General features: G+C 34.6%; 1 protein-coding gene across 2 annotated transcripts; it reads right to left on the reverse strand.

Annotated features, from left to right (window-relative positions):
* Nucleotides 1-1,792: 1,792 nt before the first annotated feature.
* Nucleotides 1,793-15,077, reverse strand: LOC123678489. Of its 2 annotated transcripts, none has more exons than XM_045615531.1 (4): nt 14,831-15,077; nt 4,277-4,452; nt 2,166-2,338; nt 1,793-2,110 (listed from the first exon to the last, which is right to left on the reverse strand). In XM_045615531.1, the coding sequence occupies exons 1-4, from the start codon at nt 14,985-14,987 to the stop codon at nt 1,903-1,905; spliced, it is 714 nt and encodes a 237-aa protein (XP_045471487.1). In that variant the 5' UTR covers nt 14,988-15,077; the 3' UTR covers nt 1,793-1,902. The 2 variants fall into 2 exon arrangements, with proteins under 2 accessions (XP_045471487.1, XP_045471486.1); XM_045615530.1 differs by lacking the exon at nt 14,831-15,077 and adding an exon at nt 8,120-8,881.
* Nucleotides 15,078-16,038: the final 961 nt, after the last annotated feature.

Here is a 16,038-nt window from a genome sequence, read left to right on the forward strand (position 1 = left end):
CAAATGTGCGAATTGATAATGGAAAATTTCTGAAAACGATATGGTGTTGCAACCAGTGCAACCGTAGGCTGAAGCTCATTGGGTTTATATTTTCGATCGTTAACGGCATACTTTCGTCTTTAAAATAAAATAGACATTCATTGATGCTCCTTAGAATATATTCGTTTTTTTCTTCAATATCAAAATGAAATCTGTAATTGGAAAACTCTTTATATTCAAAAACTGAAGGTTAATGCTATGTATACGAGGTCTGGCTATTAAATAACGAGACTGCGCGCCTAGAGGGCGCCGTAAAAGGGTAAGGGAAAAACGAGTAGTGCTTGTCTATGCACGTACCAAAACAAGTTCTCGTCACTATTATTGTATTTGTGCAGTAGCAGTTTCAAACGAACGAGTTTTTTCTCGTGCCGAAAAGCATGTGTGACGAAAAACAGGAGCAACGTATCAATCTCAAATTTCTAGTTAAATTGAAAACCTCCGACTGAGTGCTATAAATTGTTGCAAGAGGCCTATGGGGACAATTCTCTCTCTCGCGTGCCAATTTTTGAGTGGTGTAAGCGCTTCAGTGAGGACCGAGAGAGCACTGAAAATGACGAACGCCCAGGTCGCTCTGTCATTTTTTTCAACTCCGGAAACAGTGACCAAAATCAACCAAATTGTGCGTACATATCATCGAACGAGCATCCGGATGCACAATTCGGATGATTTTGGTCACTGTTCCCGGAGTTGAAACAGTGACAGAGCGACCTGGGCGTTGGTCATTTTCAGTGCTCTCTCGGTCCTCACTGAAGCTCTTAGACTACTCAAAAACATGCTCACGAGTTAGAGAATTGTCCTCATAATAGGCCTCTTGCAACAATTTATATAGTACTCAATCGGAGTTTTTTCAATTCAACGAGAAATTTGAGATTGCTACGTTGCTAGTGTTTCTCGTCACACATCGTTTTCGGCACGAGAAAAAAACACATTCGTTTCAAACCGCTACTACACAAATAAAATAATAGTGACGAGAACGTGTTTTGGTATAGTATATCCAAAGTCACTTGGAGGAATCTGAATATTTCGATTATTCAAGGATTGTCCAAGTTTCCAGAAATTCCTTTGGGGTCAGTGAATTTATTGCCTAACAATACATTCAAATAAACCCCGGTATTTGGCGGATCGCGGTATCCACTTCAAAAGGTCATCTATGGCCAAGCGTTTCTATGGACTAGTTCAAATGACTTTGGATATACTATACGTGCTTAGACAAGATATGTAGATACCCAAAGCACTACTCGTTTTTTCCTCAAACCTTTTACGGCGCCCTCCAGGCGCGCAGTGTCGTTATTTAATAGCCAGACCTCGTATGTTCTATATATCACTGGATTCAAACTCGTTAGAAATTATTTTTGTATTATCAAATTAAGTAATGAAACTCTTTGTTTCTCAAAGCTTTCTGTTCAATTATTACAAAAGATAAAACCTCAAAAACTTTCAAGAAAAATGTTCCAATAGCCCGTTGATTGTAATTGTCACATTAGAGGAATAAATAGTTCGAAAAAAGCTCTAAATCATTCATTAAGAATTTTTAACCCTTTTCTAACCAAAAGAGCGCTTTACTCAGATTCAAATGTCAAATGGTCTCTTGTGGATGCAATCCACGCAATCCTTTTTTTATCCTGATAGTATATTTTCAGAGTTCACGTTCCTATATACAAAAATTGAATAAAATCTATTTGAGTCCCACCGAAGTACATTAGCTAAATTTGATTTGAGATATTCGCATTGAAAGAGGAAATAATAAACTATAAAAATGTGGAGTGTTTTTTTCCATATACTCACTAGAGTAAACATTAAAACAATAAGGCAATCAATGTCCCTATCACAAATTCATTTTTATACCCTCAAAACTCAAAACAATTATTCATATAAAATATACATATTTCTGATACGTTTGGAGTATTTATTGATGTCTGGAAATTTGGAAGCTGGTCTCATCTTCTCCAATTCGTCGTAAGTTAGAGAAACAATATCCTTAAATCCTCCCTTTTCGGCCAAACGTTGAGACGCTGGTGACGTAAAAGTAGTGAGAGAAGCCTTCAGTCCCAATTTCTCACAAAGCATTTTCCTGGAAATCGAAAAAAATCCATCATGACAATCCTTCTTGATAAAACACCACTGACCTTGAAGCCAAAACTTGCAGCCCTAAATTATACCCTCGGTATTCCGGAATCACAACCAAACCTATTGATGTCAAATACTCCGTTACATTCATTTCCTGCGAAATATCCTTCAGCTTATTCAGGTACATGAGTGTTTCGAGAATCTTATTGATTCCTTCAGGAACTTCCTGAAACTGAATACAAGATTAATAGGGCGTTTGATATCAACCAATTACATAAACTGCTCGACAATCGAACTGGATATTTAAATATTATACATATAGAATTTCGTAACTCTGCACGTAAACATGTGTGCAACTTCCACTGTATGTGAGAAAAATGAGAACTATGAGAGGATCCAAATCGAAAGTGTAAGTGCTCATATTGGAAGGCCGACTTGCCTTTGACTCGTTGATCTCGTGATTTTTTCAATGATTCGCGATAACGGTGAAATTGAGCGAATTTCTTTAAAATATCGATCTTTCCTCCTGTTTTGCGCCCAGAACCGCCCACACCAATAACTGTATTTTTTGTTTTTTTCTACTTTCTGTTCAGATAGGTTTGGTGCTTAATTTCGTCGGGGAGCGGGGACTACATAATACAAGCGCATTGCGCTTAGATGAGTTTCCGATCGTCGATGATGATATCCAGTGTAATGTTATACTTTAATTGTACAGTGCATCCCATTTTGGGTGAGACAGCCAGGTTTCTCGCTTGTTACTTAAGATAGAGCCTTGCGGTTTTCACGTTCCTGTCCTACTTTTTCGTGAAACTCAAGTTGGTCTAATCAGATTCTGCATAACTGTTTCCGTTCAAAAGATACAGGGTGATTTTGGAAATTGATACTTTTCGGACCCCTTCTTTATCTCCGAAATTATTAGAAATAATGCTGAGCAGAAAACTACGTCTGAATCAGAATTCTGCGTAGAATCCAGTGGCGTACTCAATTTTTTTTGGGGTATGGTTTTGAAGAGTCAACACAAACCTATATTTTTTTCAATGGAACACCCTATATATCATTACCTCGTTGAATTCGTTATTTTTTTCCCTTCAAAATGATATATGATACTATATAGGTAGGATGGTCAGAAATGTTAAAAAAACATCATCAACTTGGATTCACAATATAAATCCCTTATTGGATAGAGCCTATCCTTCCTCAGCATTATCTTGATCAAGTCGTTCTGTGATGTTTGCAATTTTCTTCTAGCATTTACGGTTAGTCCTCCCCATACAAAAATGCAATATCTCAGAATCGATTCAACGAGAGAATAATAGACCATGCGTATATTTTGTCTAGATCCTAGGTATTTATCTATAACCACCCCTAAATATTTGACCTCATCAACTCTCAAAATAGATGGACATGTGCACCCCTGAAGGTTACACACTTCATTGTGAATGAATAGGAGATTTTCATCGGGTTGGTTCTCGCAGGTAATGGAAAATGTGATTAATTTGCTCTTATTGAAATTTGATGTTAGCAAATTGATGTCCAGCCATCCATAGATATCAGCCATACACTTCTCGGCAGTTCTATAAAGTGTATCCCATGGATCACCTATAAAAACAATGGCAGTATCGTCGGCATATGAAATAATTTTGCCATACCAGGGATGTTTTTCAGCTGAAGAATGTCATTCATGTATATCGAAACCAGCAATGGCCCCAACACTGTTCCCTGAGGCACCCTCAACAAAATCGTTGGTTTCTGTTATGCGCAGGCGTGGTTCCAGGCCCGACTTTTGAGAGCGAAAATTTTCAAACATCTTCGATTTAGAAATTGAGCCAAATTGAATTTTTGCTGATCTTGTAATTATCAAAGTTAGCATAATATTCAGGGAACAAAAATTGAAGCAAAAAAATTCATTATTCTTGTATAGTATATCCGAAGTCACTTGAACTAGTCCATAAAAACGCTTGGCCATACTTGTCTCTTTGGAGTGGATACCGCGATCCGCTAAATACCGGGGTTCATTTGAAAGTATTGTTAGGCAATAAATTCACTGGCCCTAAAGAAATTTCTGGAAACTAAGAGAACCCTTGTATAATCGAAATATTCAGCTTCCTCCAAATGACTTTGGATATACTATACTTCAATTTCTGAGTATACCTATTTTATCAAAACCTACCTCAGCTCTTTGCACCATTTCTTTAACGGTTGTATTTCGGTAACAAATATTAACTGCTACCATTTCGTTCTGTCCATCTTCCAGTTCAACGAAGCAGGCCAAAGTGCAATTCTGATTTATTGCGTACCACAAAAACCTTGTAAAGTATTCCATGGACTCTTTATCCTCAATCATTTCTGAAAAATATCACTAATTACATATGAAAGCCTATTGTGATTCAATATACAGGGTGTTTCATTGGTAAATGTACATATAGGTACATGTTAATCTGAGGTAGAGCTGCCCTAGACGATTCCAAAAAACCCATAATTGATAGGTCTAATCTTCCCCATAGCAGAGATACAGGGTGGTTAATGAAATCACCAATCTTTTCAATTCCTTATTACTTTTGAACCACCCAGTATATTTTATTGATATTTGGAACGAACAATTTACTTTATTAGGTCCTTCGATTAATCTTTAAACTAGTTAAAAAAATCAGGTCCGTATTAGAAAATTTTCAATGGGGACTAGTATATTTTCATGTCCCGCACGACATACAAGTGATCGAAATTTTCTGCCAAAAATTTAGTTCAATAGCGGAATTTCACTAACTTCTCAGAAAAATCGTACATTGAGATTAAATTGAAAAATTTTCTTGTTTCGCTGATTGAATACATTAATTCAGTTGCATATCCTGATATTCTGACAATTATTTTTCACTGAATACTAAAATTTTGAGAAATTATGTTTTGTCGAATACCACAAGTGTTTATTCGAGTACGCTACAACAATATCTATGACATAAAATTTCAAACTGATGGAACTGATATAGACATTGTTTTGAGGTATTGTGGTTTCTTCTCGATATTGAAATCGAACATAATAATGCCTCATGAATTCTCAAATCAAGAATATTATGCTGATATGTAGTTCATGTATGGTTTTTGTGACGGCAAAGCGGCTGTACGGGAATTCCAATCGATATTCCCTAATAGAAGATTAGCACATCAAGAATAGTTATTTATAATACAAGTGCAGAAGGCATTGATATTCTTCCACGAGTTCAAAATTCAAAAACGAGCCACGAAGTGGCGAGTTTTGGAATGAACGAGTGGTAGAATGAGCCTTCTGTACGAGTATTATACATTATTTTCTCTAATTAATTGCATTTTCATTGAAATTAATGAAATATTTCCATAAATATAATTTAGTGATTTTTGCATTGAAAAATGTTGGTTGGCAGAACTGATTTCTTTAAGGCAATTTGATGAATTGACAGATAAAGCCGTAGCGGAAAGTTCGGAGTGCCAACATAGAATAATAAAATATAACCATGAAAACTGTGCGTTTCTGATATATTCTCGCACGATTTTGTACTACAAGATGTGGAAGAATGAACGGAATAACCACAGAATTAGAGAAACTTTTTTTCTCTAATTCTGTGGTTATTCCGTTCATTCTTCCACATCTTGTAGTACAAAATAGTGCGAGAATATATCAGAAACGCACAGTTTTCATAGTTATATTTTATTATTATATGTTGGTACTCACTCCGAACTTTCCGCCACTGCTTTACCTGTCAATTCATCAATTTGCCTTAAAGAAATCCGTTCTGTCAACCGACATTTTTCAATGCAAAAATCACTAAATGATATTCATGGAAAGATTTCATTAATTTCAATAAGAATGCAATGAATTAGAGAAAATAATGTATAATACTCGTACAGAAGGCTCATTCTACCACTCGTTCATTCAAAAACTCGCCACTTCGCGGCTCGTTTTTGAATTTTGAACTCGTGGAAGGATATCAATGCCTTCTGCACTTGTATCATAAATAACTATTTCGGTTTGAGATTATATTCGTGAAAATGGTCAGTTTTCAATATCAAAATTGATTTATTTCCAAGAAAGTGGACATTCTCGAAATGATAGCACTAGGAGGATTGTTCATGCTATGAAGGTATGGCATGTAACTGTATGGCGTAGATTGAAGAAATGTAACCTTTACCCTTTTCGACTCTAGAAAATATGATTGGAGTCGATGGATTTTAAGAAACAAAAATAATCAATTGAATTTTATTAACTGCTGAAGAGCCGTTTTCACGAGGAATGTCTTCAATCTGAAGAATTCGGATATGTGGGCTGAACAAAATATGGACATTGCAGGGATGTATTTTCAGCATGATGGGACTTCACGTCAATTTATAATTAACATTCCGAATATGTGGATAGGCAAAGGTGGACATAGCCCGCTAGATCACCTATTTTTAATCCTGTTGATTATTTCAATTGGGGATATTTGCAATCCTTGGTGTATTCCTCTGAGATATGAAGTGAGGAAATTCTCTTACAACGTATCAAAGTTGCATGCAATAAGATCCGTAATAATCCAGACAGAATAGAAAAGGCTATTCGACATAATTTGAAATGGGTGAGAGTGTGTATCGAGCACAAAACGATTGTCCTTTCGAACAACATCTGCGATTCTTTTAGAGTGTTTTTTTTTGTTCATTTATTTGTGTTTAGTCATTTATTCATTGTTGCTAACTTGTCACAACTCAAGCTATGCGTTTCTGGAAAATACTCAAGAAAATTTGTCAGAATATCAAGAAATACAAATATTCAGAAGAAAATTTTCTAATTTAATCTCAATGTACAACTTTTCTGAGAGGTGAGTGAAATTCCGCTATTGAACTAAATTTTTGGCAGAAATTTTCGATGACTTGAATGACGTGCGGGACATTAAAATCTACTGATCCCCATTGAAAAATTTCTGCTCTTTCCGAATATTTCCACCAAATTACAATATTCCATTATACAGGGTGTTGAATCTCAGCTTGTGAAAACTCCCATATTTTTCTAATACGGACCTGATTTTTTCAATAAGTTTAAAGATCAATTGAAGGACCTAATAGAATGAATTGTTCGTTCCAAATATACTGGGTGGTTCAAAAGTTATAATGAATGGAAAATATTGGTGATTTCATAAACCACCCTGTATCTCGGCTATGGGGAAGATTAGACCTATCATATATAGGTTTTTTAGACTCGTCTAGGATAGCTCTACCTCAGGTTAACGTATGTACACTTACCAATGAAACACCCTGTATAAAAGCTGAAAGTTTTTCAGTACATGTCCCCTTCACAGCTAAATCGACTAGCGACTATAGAGTTTGGATTGTGATTACTTTGGCAGGTAACAGGTAGTTAAGGTGTATAAAATAGTACTTTTATTATTATACTTAATTTCAACTGGAACTCATTTTCTATATTTTATTATTTTCCATTTCATTACGAAATACATACAAATAAACCTCGTTGCGAAAAAATCATATTATAAATATGACGCAGCGAACCCAGTGTATCGTATGTAATATGTACCTACGTCAGAGGACGTTAAAAATGATACCTTCGTTTACTAGTAGCGGTAATGAATAAAATGAAGATAATCGTGATGATCGTTAATCTTCGAAAGAAGACGACATATGTACTAAGAAGAAGACGAAGTTCACTAGTTGAATTTTGGTGAAATATTAATACTACTTGAGGTGCGTTACAATTTGTACTGATTTAATCGTGACGAATAATAAAAAATTTAAGGAGGAAATTGGATAATTTCATGATATAATGGAGGAGAATTCAGATCATTTTGATTCCAAAAACATTTTTATCCGAACACAAAATTAAAAATTAACAGATCCCTGTACTATACTTAACGCTAAATTCAGAAATATATTCTAATCGATGTTTCATATTGGAAGACTATGATTTTAAAGTTCTTAAGAGCATTGACTAAAACTTAGTTCCAGCTTCATGCTTGATGATGTAAATTTGCTAAAAATGTTATAATATCAAACTCACCCAAGCATCTACACAAGGGTTCATCTCGTACAAAATATCTTCGAAATATTTCAAGGGCTTCCTTTTTTTGATCTTCTGACAAGATTTGCACCCAAAACTTCCTGATCTCACCTTTCACTTCTTTATTGAATGATAAATTAATGTTTTGTTTTTCCATTTCTGTACTTTCAGTTTTGGTCTTGAAGTTCAGAAAACGTCTTATCCACTCAGACTTTATCGAAAGAATAATACCTTAGTCTCATATTAATTAGATAAGAAATAAGAGCCTCTCAATGTCGCGACTATTCACTATATTTATCTTTCACTATTCAAAAAATTATCGCGATTATAATTGCGTCCAGATAAGAATGCAAGTCTCTTAGAAAATGGTGTGAAAATTGCGTGATGGATACCAACATTTTTCATTATTAATTTCCACACTATTTTACTCTCCGCTTTGGAGAAAATATTGTTTTTGATGTACACTGTACATCTTGGAGAAGGAGGAAATTGAGTTTTTCCTTCTTGGCAATGACTTGATAATGTCCGAATCTATTTAGGTAAATGAAACAATTAGACTTTACATGAGAAGTGTTATATGAAGACTAGTCATCCTAGACGAGGATAATGATGCTGAAACAACAGAATACATGGATGGGTTTCAGGGTAACAGATTCATCCAGACAACATACCTACCACAATGATCTCAAAAAAATAAATAGACCAAAAAAGATTATTCTGAGCGAGTGAGAGCATTACACTAGGTTTGTTAAGAAATATAACAATCCCATTCATCTGTATTAATAATAATATATAATAATAATAAAATTAAAAAAACTCATGGAATTATTAACCTTCATTAAGAAGTGTTAATTCAAAATAATGAATATAAACAGTTATCGAGAGCATTCATTTGAGTGTGAGAAAAAGTATTTGCAGGGAAGTAGGAGACTTACAGCACAAATCAACGAAAAAAATCAAGAATTCAAAAGCTTCCTACCGCTCGTTTATTCATACACCAATAGAGCCCTTGGAAAATACAGAACCGTATATGAATATATAATATCCTTGTCCCCAAGTAGAAATACTAGAAATATAAATTGATCTGTCTATAAGATCCATCTGAAGCACAATTTAAACAGATCCAAAAGAATGAGGTAAAACACCTGTTCTACGATCTGGAACAATGAGTCGAACTGATTAGTTTGACAATACCAGAGGGGTTTCACTCAAGCTGTCCACTCTTGAAAGTTCAAACAAGCAAGGAGGCTAGATTGCAAAAGGTGTTCTTCAAGAAGTCAGACGTATCATACAATGCGGGAGAGGAGCAACGATCAATTATTCTCCTCAAAACACACTTCTCAGGTACATTGACATACCAACTCAAACCAAGAATCCTACCAAGGAATAATGGAATATTGCTTAGCAAATACAAACCAACCGTTGGAATTGACAATAAAGATTTTCCAAACGTATCACCAGGAGTAGATGGAATATTACCAGTACTCCTGCTGAAAGGAATAGTGGAAGTTCTCCTTCATCCCCTGAAGATTACAAGAAGCTTTTTAGCACTTGTTCATATACCTTATAATATAAAGAGGGACTACAGTAACTTTCATCCTAAAAATAGGGAAGAAAGATGGGACTGATTCCCGATCTTCCACTCTATTTGCCTAACAACTTTCCTACTGAAAACGAGAAAGTGGTAGATAACAACATAAGAACGAAGAATCCGGAGAACAAACCACTTCATAAAAATTTCGTCTAGAGTATTCTGCATAACAAAGAAATCGCAATCGCAATGTGTGCCTTCCTAGATATATCTGGGGCCTTTGATAGCACATGTTTCGGTCGAATGGCAGTCAATAGGCAAGAGGTGAACTAAGACGGTCATCAGCTGAATGGACCAGAATACCTGAATCACAGGTGGGTAATCAAAACACCTCCTTTAAAGCCACCCCAAGGGGAATTAATATCTACCCTTCTATGGACAAGGGCGGATATAGCTATTTTTCATGGGGGGGGTAGTAACGATTCAAAACCAATAATTTGCAATATTTCGGAAATACCAATTTGAAATTATTGCATGAAATATTTTATGTGCACCACGTTGGGTAACTTTTTTTCAGGGTTTCGATATTCATGGGGGGGGGGGGGTAATTAATAACTCCATGCAGATATAACTTCAGATGGATTGACTAGTTCTTCTGCAGAAAAACTTGAACTTCTAAACTTAGACTTCTTCCACGAAAACGTTGCAATACTTCTGGAAGAAGAACATGTGCGCAATTCGGGTTGTACATCACTTTCTTCGATCACTCTTAAGAAAGAGTTAATTGGGAACCATGTTTGGAAACGAACAAATCCTCATCTTCATCAGAGGAGGATTTATTCGTGTCAAAACATGGTTTCCAATCAACACCACCATCATCATCGTCGTCATCGTCTTCTAATTCAAAATCTGAACCAATCTCGTCCAGAAGTTCGAATAATTCATCAGGATTATTCGCCAATCTATTAAGATCGACTTTTTCAGTTCGTTCTGTGAAAAAAATTAAGAAATTTGAATTGGTAAAAACCAACACTACGACAGACTCCTATTAATTTTTTTACACTCCTGACCCTCACAATTGTGTTACTCTTTCAGAACTCTACTGTAGTACGTGAAGTAATTATTTAAATTTTATTATCAAACTTTAAAATAAAACTATGGGGCATCCTCAACAATTTTGCATTGTTTTAAATACAAAAAAAAAATTTTTCAATATGTGCCTACTTCTTGATGCCATTTCCAACAGGGACGCGAACATACACAACTTCACAGTGTCTGGGATAATAATAATAATAAAATGGTTTATTCTGTAAGCTACAGGGTATAAACATATAATCACAGAGGCGTGAACCTGTACGTGAATGAACATAAACACCGACTTCCTAGTAAAATGCATACGCAACACTTGACAGAAACACTCACAATAATGTGATGCAGGATCAAAAACGAAATAACTTTATTTTCGATCTTATATCCAGTGAAAATAAGACACTCACAGTTGTGAGTATACGTAGCGTAAGGGCTAAGAAAATCTGCAGTCAAATAACTGGAATAACCCTAGCTGTCCCAATGGACAGCTAGGGTTATTCCAGTTATTTGACTGCAGATTTTCTTATCATGTGTTTCATCTAGTAGTCTAAAAGCCAATGCTTTTAGACTACTAGATGAAACACATGATGAAACTTTGATACCTTGTTGATACCGTACCTAAGAACTAATGGTGGATTTATGCACCAGTCCTAAGAACTAAAGACTAAGAACTATGAACTAAGAACTAAACCTAAGAATTCAGTAGCATTTATGCACTCTCTTGTTAGTTCTTAGTTAAGGCATGCGCACGTGCTCGAACTACTTTCTATTTGTTCTATACCTTGATTTTTGACATTGATATTTATTAGGAAAAATTCAATTTAATTTTTTCAAATACACCTAACACTTTTCATCGATAAACACGAATTAAGAACATAAAATGATAGAAACTGGTACTCGTTAATACTGAAATTCTATGCAGCGCACGCGCACTTCTATATTTTACCTGAGCCCTTAGTTCTTAGTTAACAGTTGGCCTGCTAGTGTTTGTTCTTAGGAAACGTGCATAAATGCCCTCATTGATTTGTTAGAGTTCAACTCTTAGTTATTAGTAATTAATTAATCGTTGGGATTGTTGAGAAATCCATAAACCAATAAAATTTTCAATTACAAACAATTGATTACAATTGAGATGCATAGAAAACCTGTTGTGTCTACTTATACCGATAGAACTTTCAGATAAAACAGGAGATTTTTCAGATTTATACCTACTTGATTTGGAGTGATCGCTTCTGTTTCAGATGGCGCATACAGCGTTCATAGGTATTTGACATTTCCCGCGATTCCCGATTCTCGACTCTCGTGTGACCTTTGAGTATAGAATAATCATATTTTATCTACTCCTATTGAATTATATCTTCATTATTCAATTGCTTTTGAGCAATTAATAGAATCTATTAACAAACAACGTGAGTTATAGTTACTCACTGCTATAACTCACTATAATAAATCGGAAAAGACGGCTCTATGCTTCTATACTTCTGTGCATCTATTCGATTGCCCTAAAATGCATAGAAAATCTATTCTATGAATCTTAGGTTGGCCGAAAGGGAACATTCCATTATTGTTTTTGAGGGAAGAAAGGACACTTTGACAATTTTGACGTTTATTGGTAACTATCGAGGTTTGTCAATAAAGTTCTTTCTCTATCTAAAATTTTAGTATTCATTGTTATAGTCGTAGATAAAGTATAGTAGGTATTCAACTTGCGGTAATAGTCATAACTCACTTGATGAATTACTTCATCTGCGTGAGTAATGAATTACCGCTCTTGAATAATATACTATTATATTGTATGCCGGTGAAAATCTTCTCTGAATAGAACAATACCGTCCGTTATATTCCATTCATTTCATTAAAAATTCGAGATGAAGTGAATTGTAATTTATTGTGGAAGTTTGTAGTGTCTCAAATCATAATTTCATTGTTAAACGGAGCAAGACAGATAGCGGAAATTCGAACAATTCTGAAGAGCGCCACCTTACAGAACTCTTGTAAACAGAACACCAAAGTAACAGGTAGAATATCTCAAAAAGTCTGAAACAAAATCGAATCAGTACACACACCAGGGATACTATGCATCTTAATTACAATTGAGATGCATAGAAAATCCTTGCATCTTAATTACAATTCAGGAGATGTCAAATTCCAACATCGAATTTATGTTTCTTTCTGTGTTTTCCGGAAGACACAGACAATTCCACTCAGTCATAAATTGCGGGTTTTCCTCATTTAAAGTTCATCCCCGATAGTTCTTGGAGTATTCTTTTCAAGTATGGGGTTCAATTATGTAACCACCCATCTCTTTATATGTAGAATTGACTGAAATAATAAAAAATGTAGGTTCTAATTTGAAAATCTTGAATTTTGATGAATTTGAGTTATCCAAGTTCATGATCTTCTGATGAACACTCTGTTCATTTTTGCTCCAAATCGAAAATGGTCTCATAATACTTCATATTTGCAGAATCGAAAATGGAAAAGGTTTTTTCGAAAAAAACTTTTTATGCAGAAATATTCAAAAAAAAGTATGAGTCCTCGTCGCAACCATTTTTTTCATAATAATCCCATTAACTCATGAACCGTTGAGTTTTTAGCCAAGGTATATTGCTGAAATTGTCATCAAAATGCTATCTAATGGTGCAATGATATAATGGGTGTGCCATTTGAAATAAGGACCAGGGCCGGCGTTAGGGGTGAAACAGTGAAACGACTGTTTCAAGCGCAATTCGGCCTAGTTTGCTGGATGCCTTTTCATATTTCATAATTGATTCATAAAAACTCCGCTGCGTTTGTCTATTTCTCCTACGATATAAATCTTCAAATGGACTTTACTAAGCCGCCTGTATAATAAATATCCCATGGCAGCCTAAACAATATAAATAGAATTTTCTATTATCCTCATTGAAAGAAGGATACAATCATTATGTATTTCACAAAGACGAAAAACAACATTACCTCCGCCTATGTTTTTACATTCAACATATGGAAAATACCTACGATTTTGCATCCCAAACTAGTTACTGTTAAATACCAAATGTTTTCAGCGGAACAATGTTTAACTAGAATTAAATTTTTTTTAACACAATTGCAAGATTTTTCATTGGAAGAAGAAAGTTCTGTGTTATCATTGAAGGAGGTATTGTTTTTTTTCGGGGGAGGCATGTTGTTATTGATGCTTTTTCAGTAAGGGCGCCAAAAAATTCTTTGCTTCAGGCGCTAAAATTACTCGCGCCTGCCCTGATAAGGACGTTGTAGAATGTTTCCGGTATAACCGGAAGTTGTGAGAGATCTGAAAATAATTTAAGGAGATAAATCATTGTCCCAAACTTCAACTTGCAAATTTTCAGCACAAAATTATGATTATTCTTCACTAAAAGTCTAATAGGCCGTAGAAGTTAATCAGCCTGAATGTATACATTAAAATCGCAAAGCACGCTCAAAAACTGACATAAGGAAGCAATGAACGAATGAACATACAAAAGTCAGAATGCAGGTGTATGAGGAACGAAGGAGAGTTTTGTCAACTTATGAACAAAAAATTTCAACCGCCACCATAAGCGGAATGTTCAGTTTTTCCGATGTTTTCGGTACTTCCTCTCTAGAATGTATGTATGTACTACAACTTTGGATAAAACTGAAAGCTTCAACAGAAATGAGCTTAATTGCATATAATAAAGTGTCATCCCAATATCAGTTTTCTGCTAAAATCTACATATTTTTCGAAAATATTCCAACTCTTTTCTTGTTTTGATCTCATCTCAAAAGCTACCATTGTTATAGGAACATTCGAACATTGTACGAACATTCTTCAATGAAACATGAAACTACAATATTCATTGTTTAATAAATAATTATCGGCAGAATAACCCCACTGAAAAGCAAAAAACAAGCATATCTTCACTTAATGAATTTCGTTCTAGTAATGTGGATTGCATTTAGTATATTTTGTTAGATACAAAATACCTAAAAATAATGTTAAAAAAGATCATTCCGAATGTACAATGAGTGTTTAAATTTGTTTGTTTTTTTTTCAATTCAATCGAGGATTCGTGAATCATATTTTTGATAAATAGTTTATGAAAACTCACTTGTTGTTTTACACAAGGGCTCATCAGCTGCAAAAATTTTTTTGAAAATTTCAACGGCTTTTTCTTTTTGATCATCTGGTATAAGTTCAACCCAACACTTCCTCATTTTCCCTTTTATTTCTTTTTCAAATGTCACCTTGAATGACTGACTCTCCATTTTGGAAATTTTTTCGATGTCAAAGCTTCTGAAGTAGATCTTACACCTTACTGGAGTGAACGAAATATTAACTCAATTGTATTACCATGTTTTAGCCAATTGAATTCATACAGTCGAATACTGAGCTTGAGTACCGGAAATGAATAATATTCGACATAATTTGAAACTTCTTGCGTGATTTAAGTTGAATTTAACAAGCTTGCTTTGAGGACATCCCATTATACTGGGATGTTATTACGAGTATACCAATCTAGGGCGTAGCTGCAATTCTGAAATTTGTTTTTGTGGAAGATTTTGTATTTCTGTAAAAATATTTACGTAGCAATTTTTTACGTAGAATTTAATGACGTTAATTGAAATTTCACCAAACTGATATTTTATGAGATATCACTATGATTTTTTTTTCAAATATTGCACTACGTATATTTCTACATTTTTCTATAGAGCTTAAAATTATCATTCTAAAAGAATAGCCTACTTAAAATTTTTTTAAAGTCATGTTCGAATTCCCAACAGATGACCTATGGGGCTAAAAGATTATTTTTTCGGAATAAGTCATTATCATTGGTATAGTTATTTATAATACAAGTGCAGAAGGCATTGATATTCTTCCACGAGTTCAAAATTCAAAAACGAGCCACGAAGTGGCGAGTTTTGGAATGAACGAGTGGTAGAATGAGCCTTCTGTACGAGTATTATACATTATTTTCTCTAATTCATTGCATTTTCATTGAAATTAATGAAATATTTCCATAAATATATTTTAGTGATTTTTGCATTGAAAAATGTTGGTTGGCAGAACTGATTTCTTTAAGGCAAATTGATGAATTGACAGATAAAGCCGTGGCGGAAAGTTCGGAGTACCAACATAGAATAATAAAATATAACCATGAAAACTGTGCGTTTCTGATATATTCTCGCACGATTTTGTTCTACAAGATGTGGAAGAATGAACGGAATAACCACAGAATTAGAGAAAATATATTTTGATGCTACGTACCTTTATCAAAATTTGTTGCAATCAGATCTTTTCTTTCTCGACTCGAAAATG

The sequence above is a fragment of the Harmonia axyridis genome, chromosome 4 (genome assembly GCF_914767665.1).
Source record: "Harmonia axyridis chromosome 4, icHarAxyr1.1, whole genome shotgun sequence".
Lineage (NCBI taxonomy): Eukaryota > Metazoa > Arthropoda > Insecta > Coleoptera > Coccinellidae > Harmonia > Harmonia axyridis.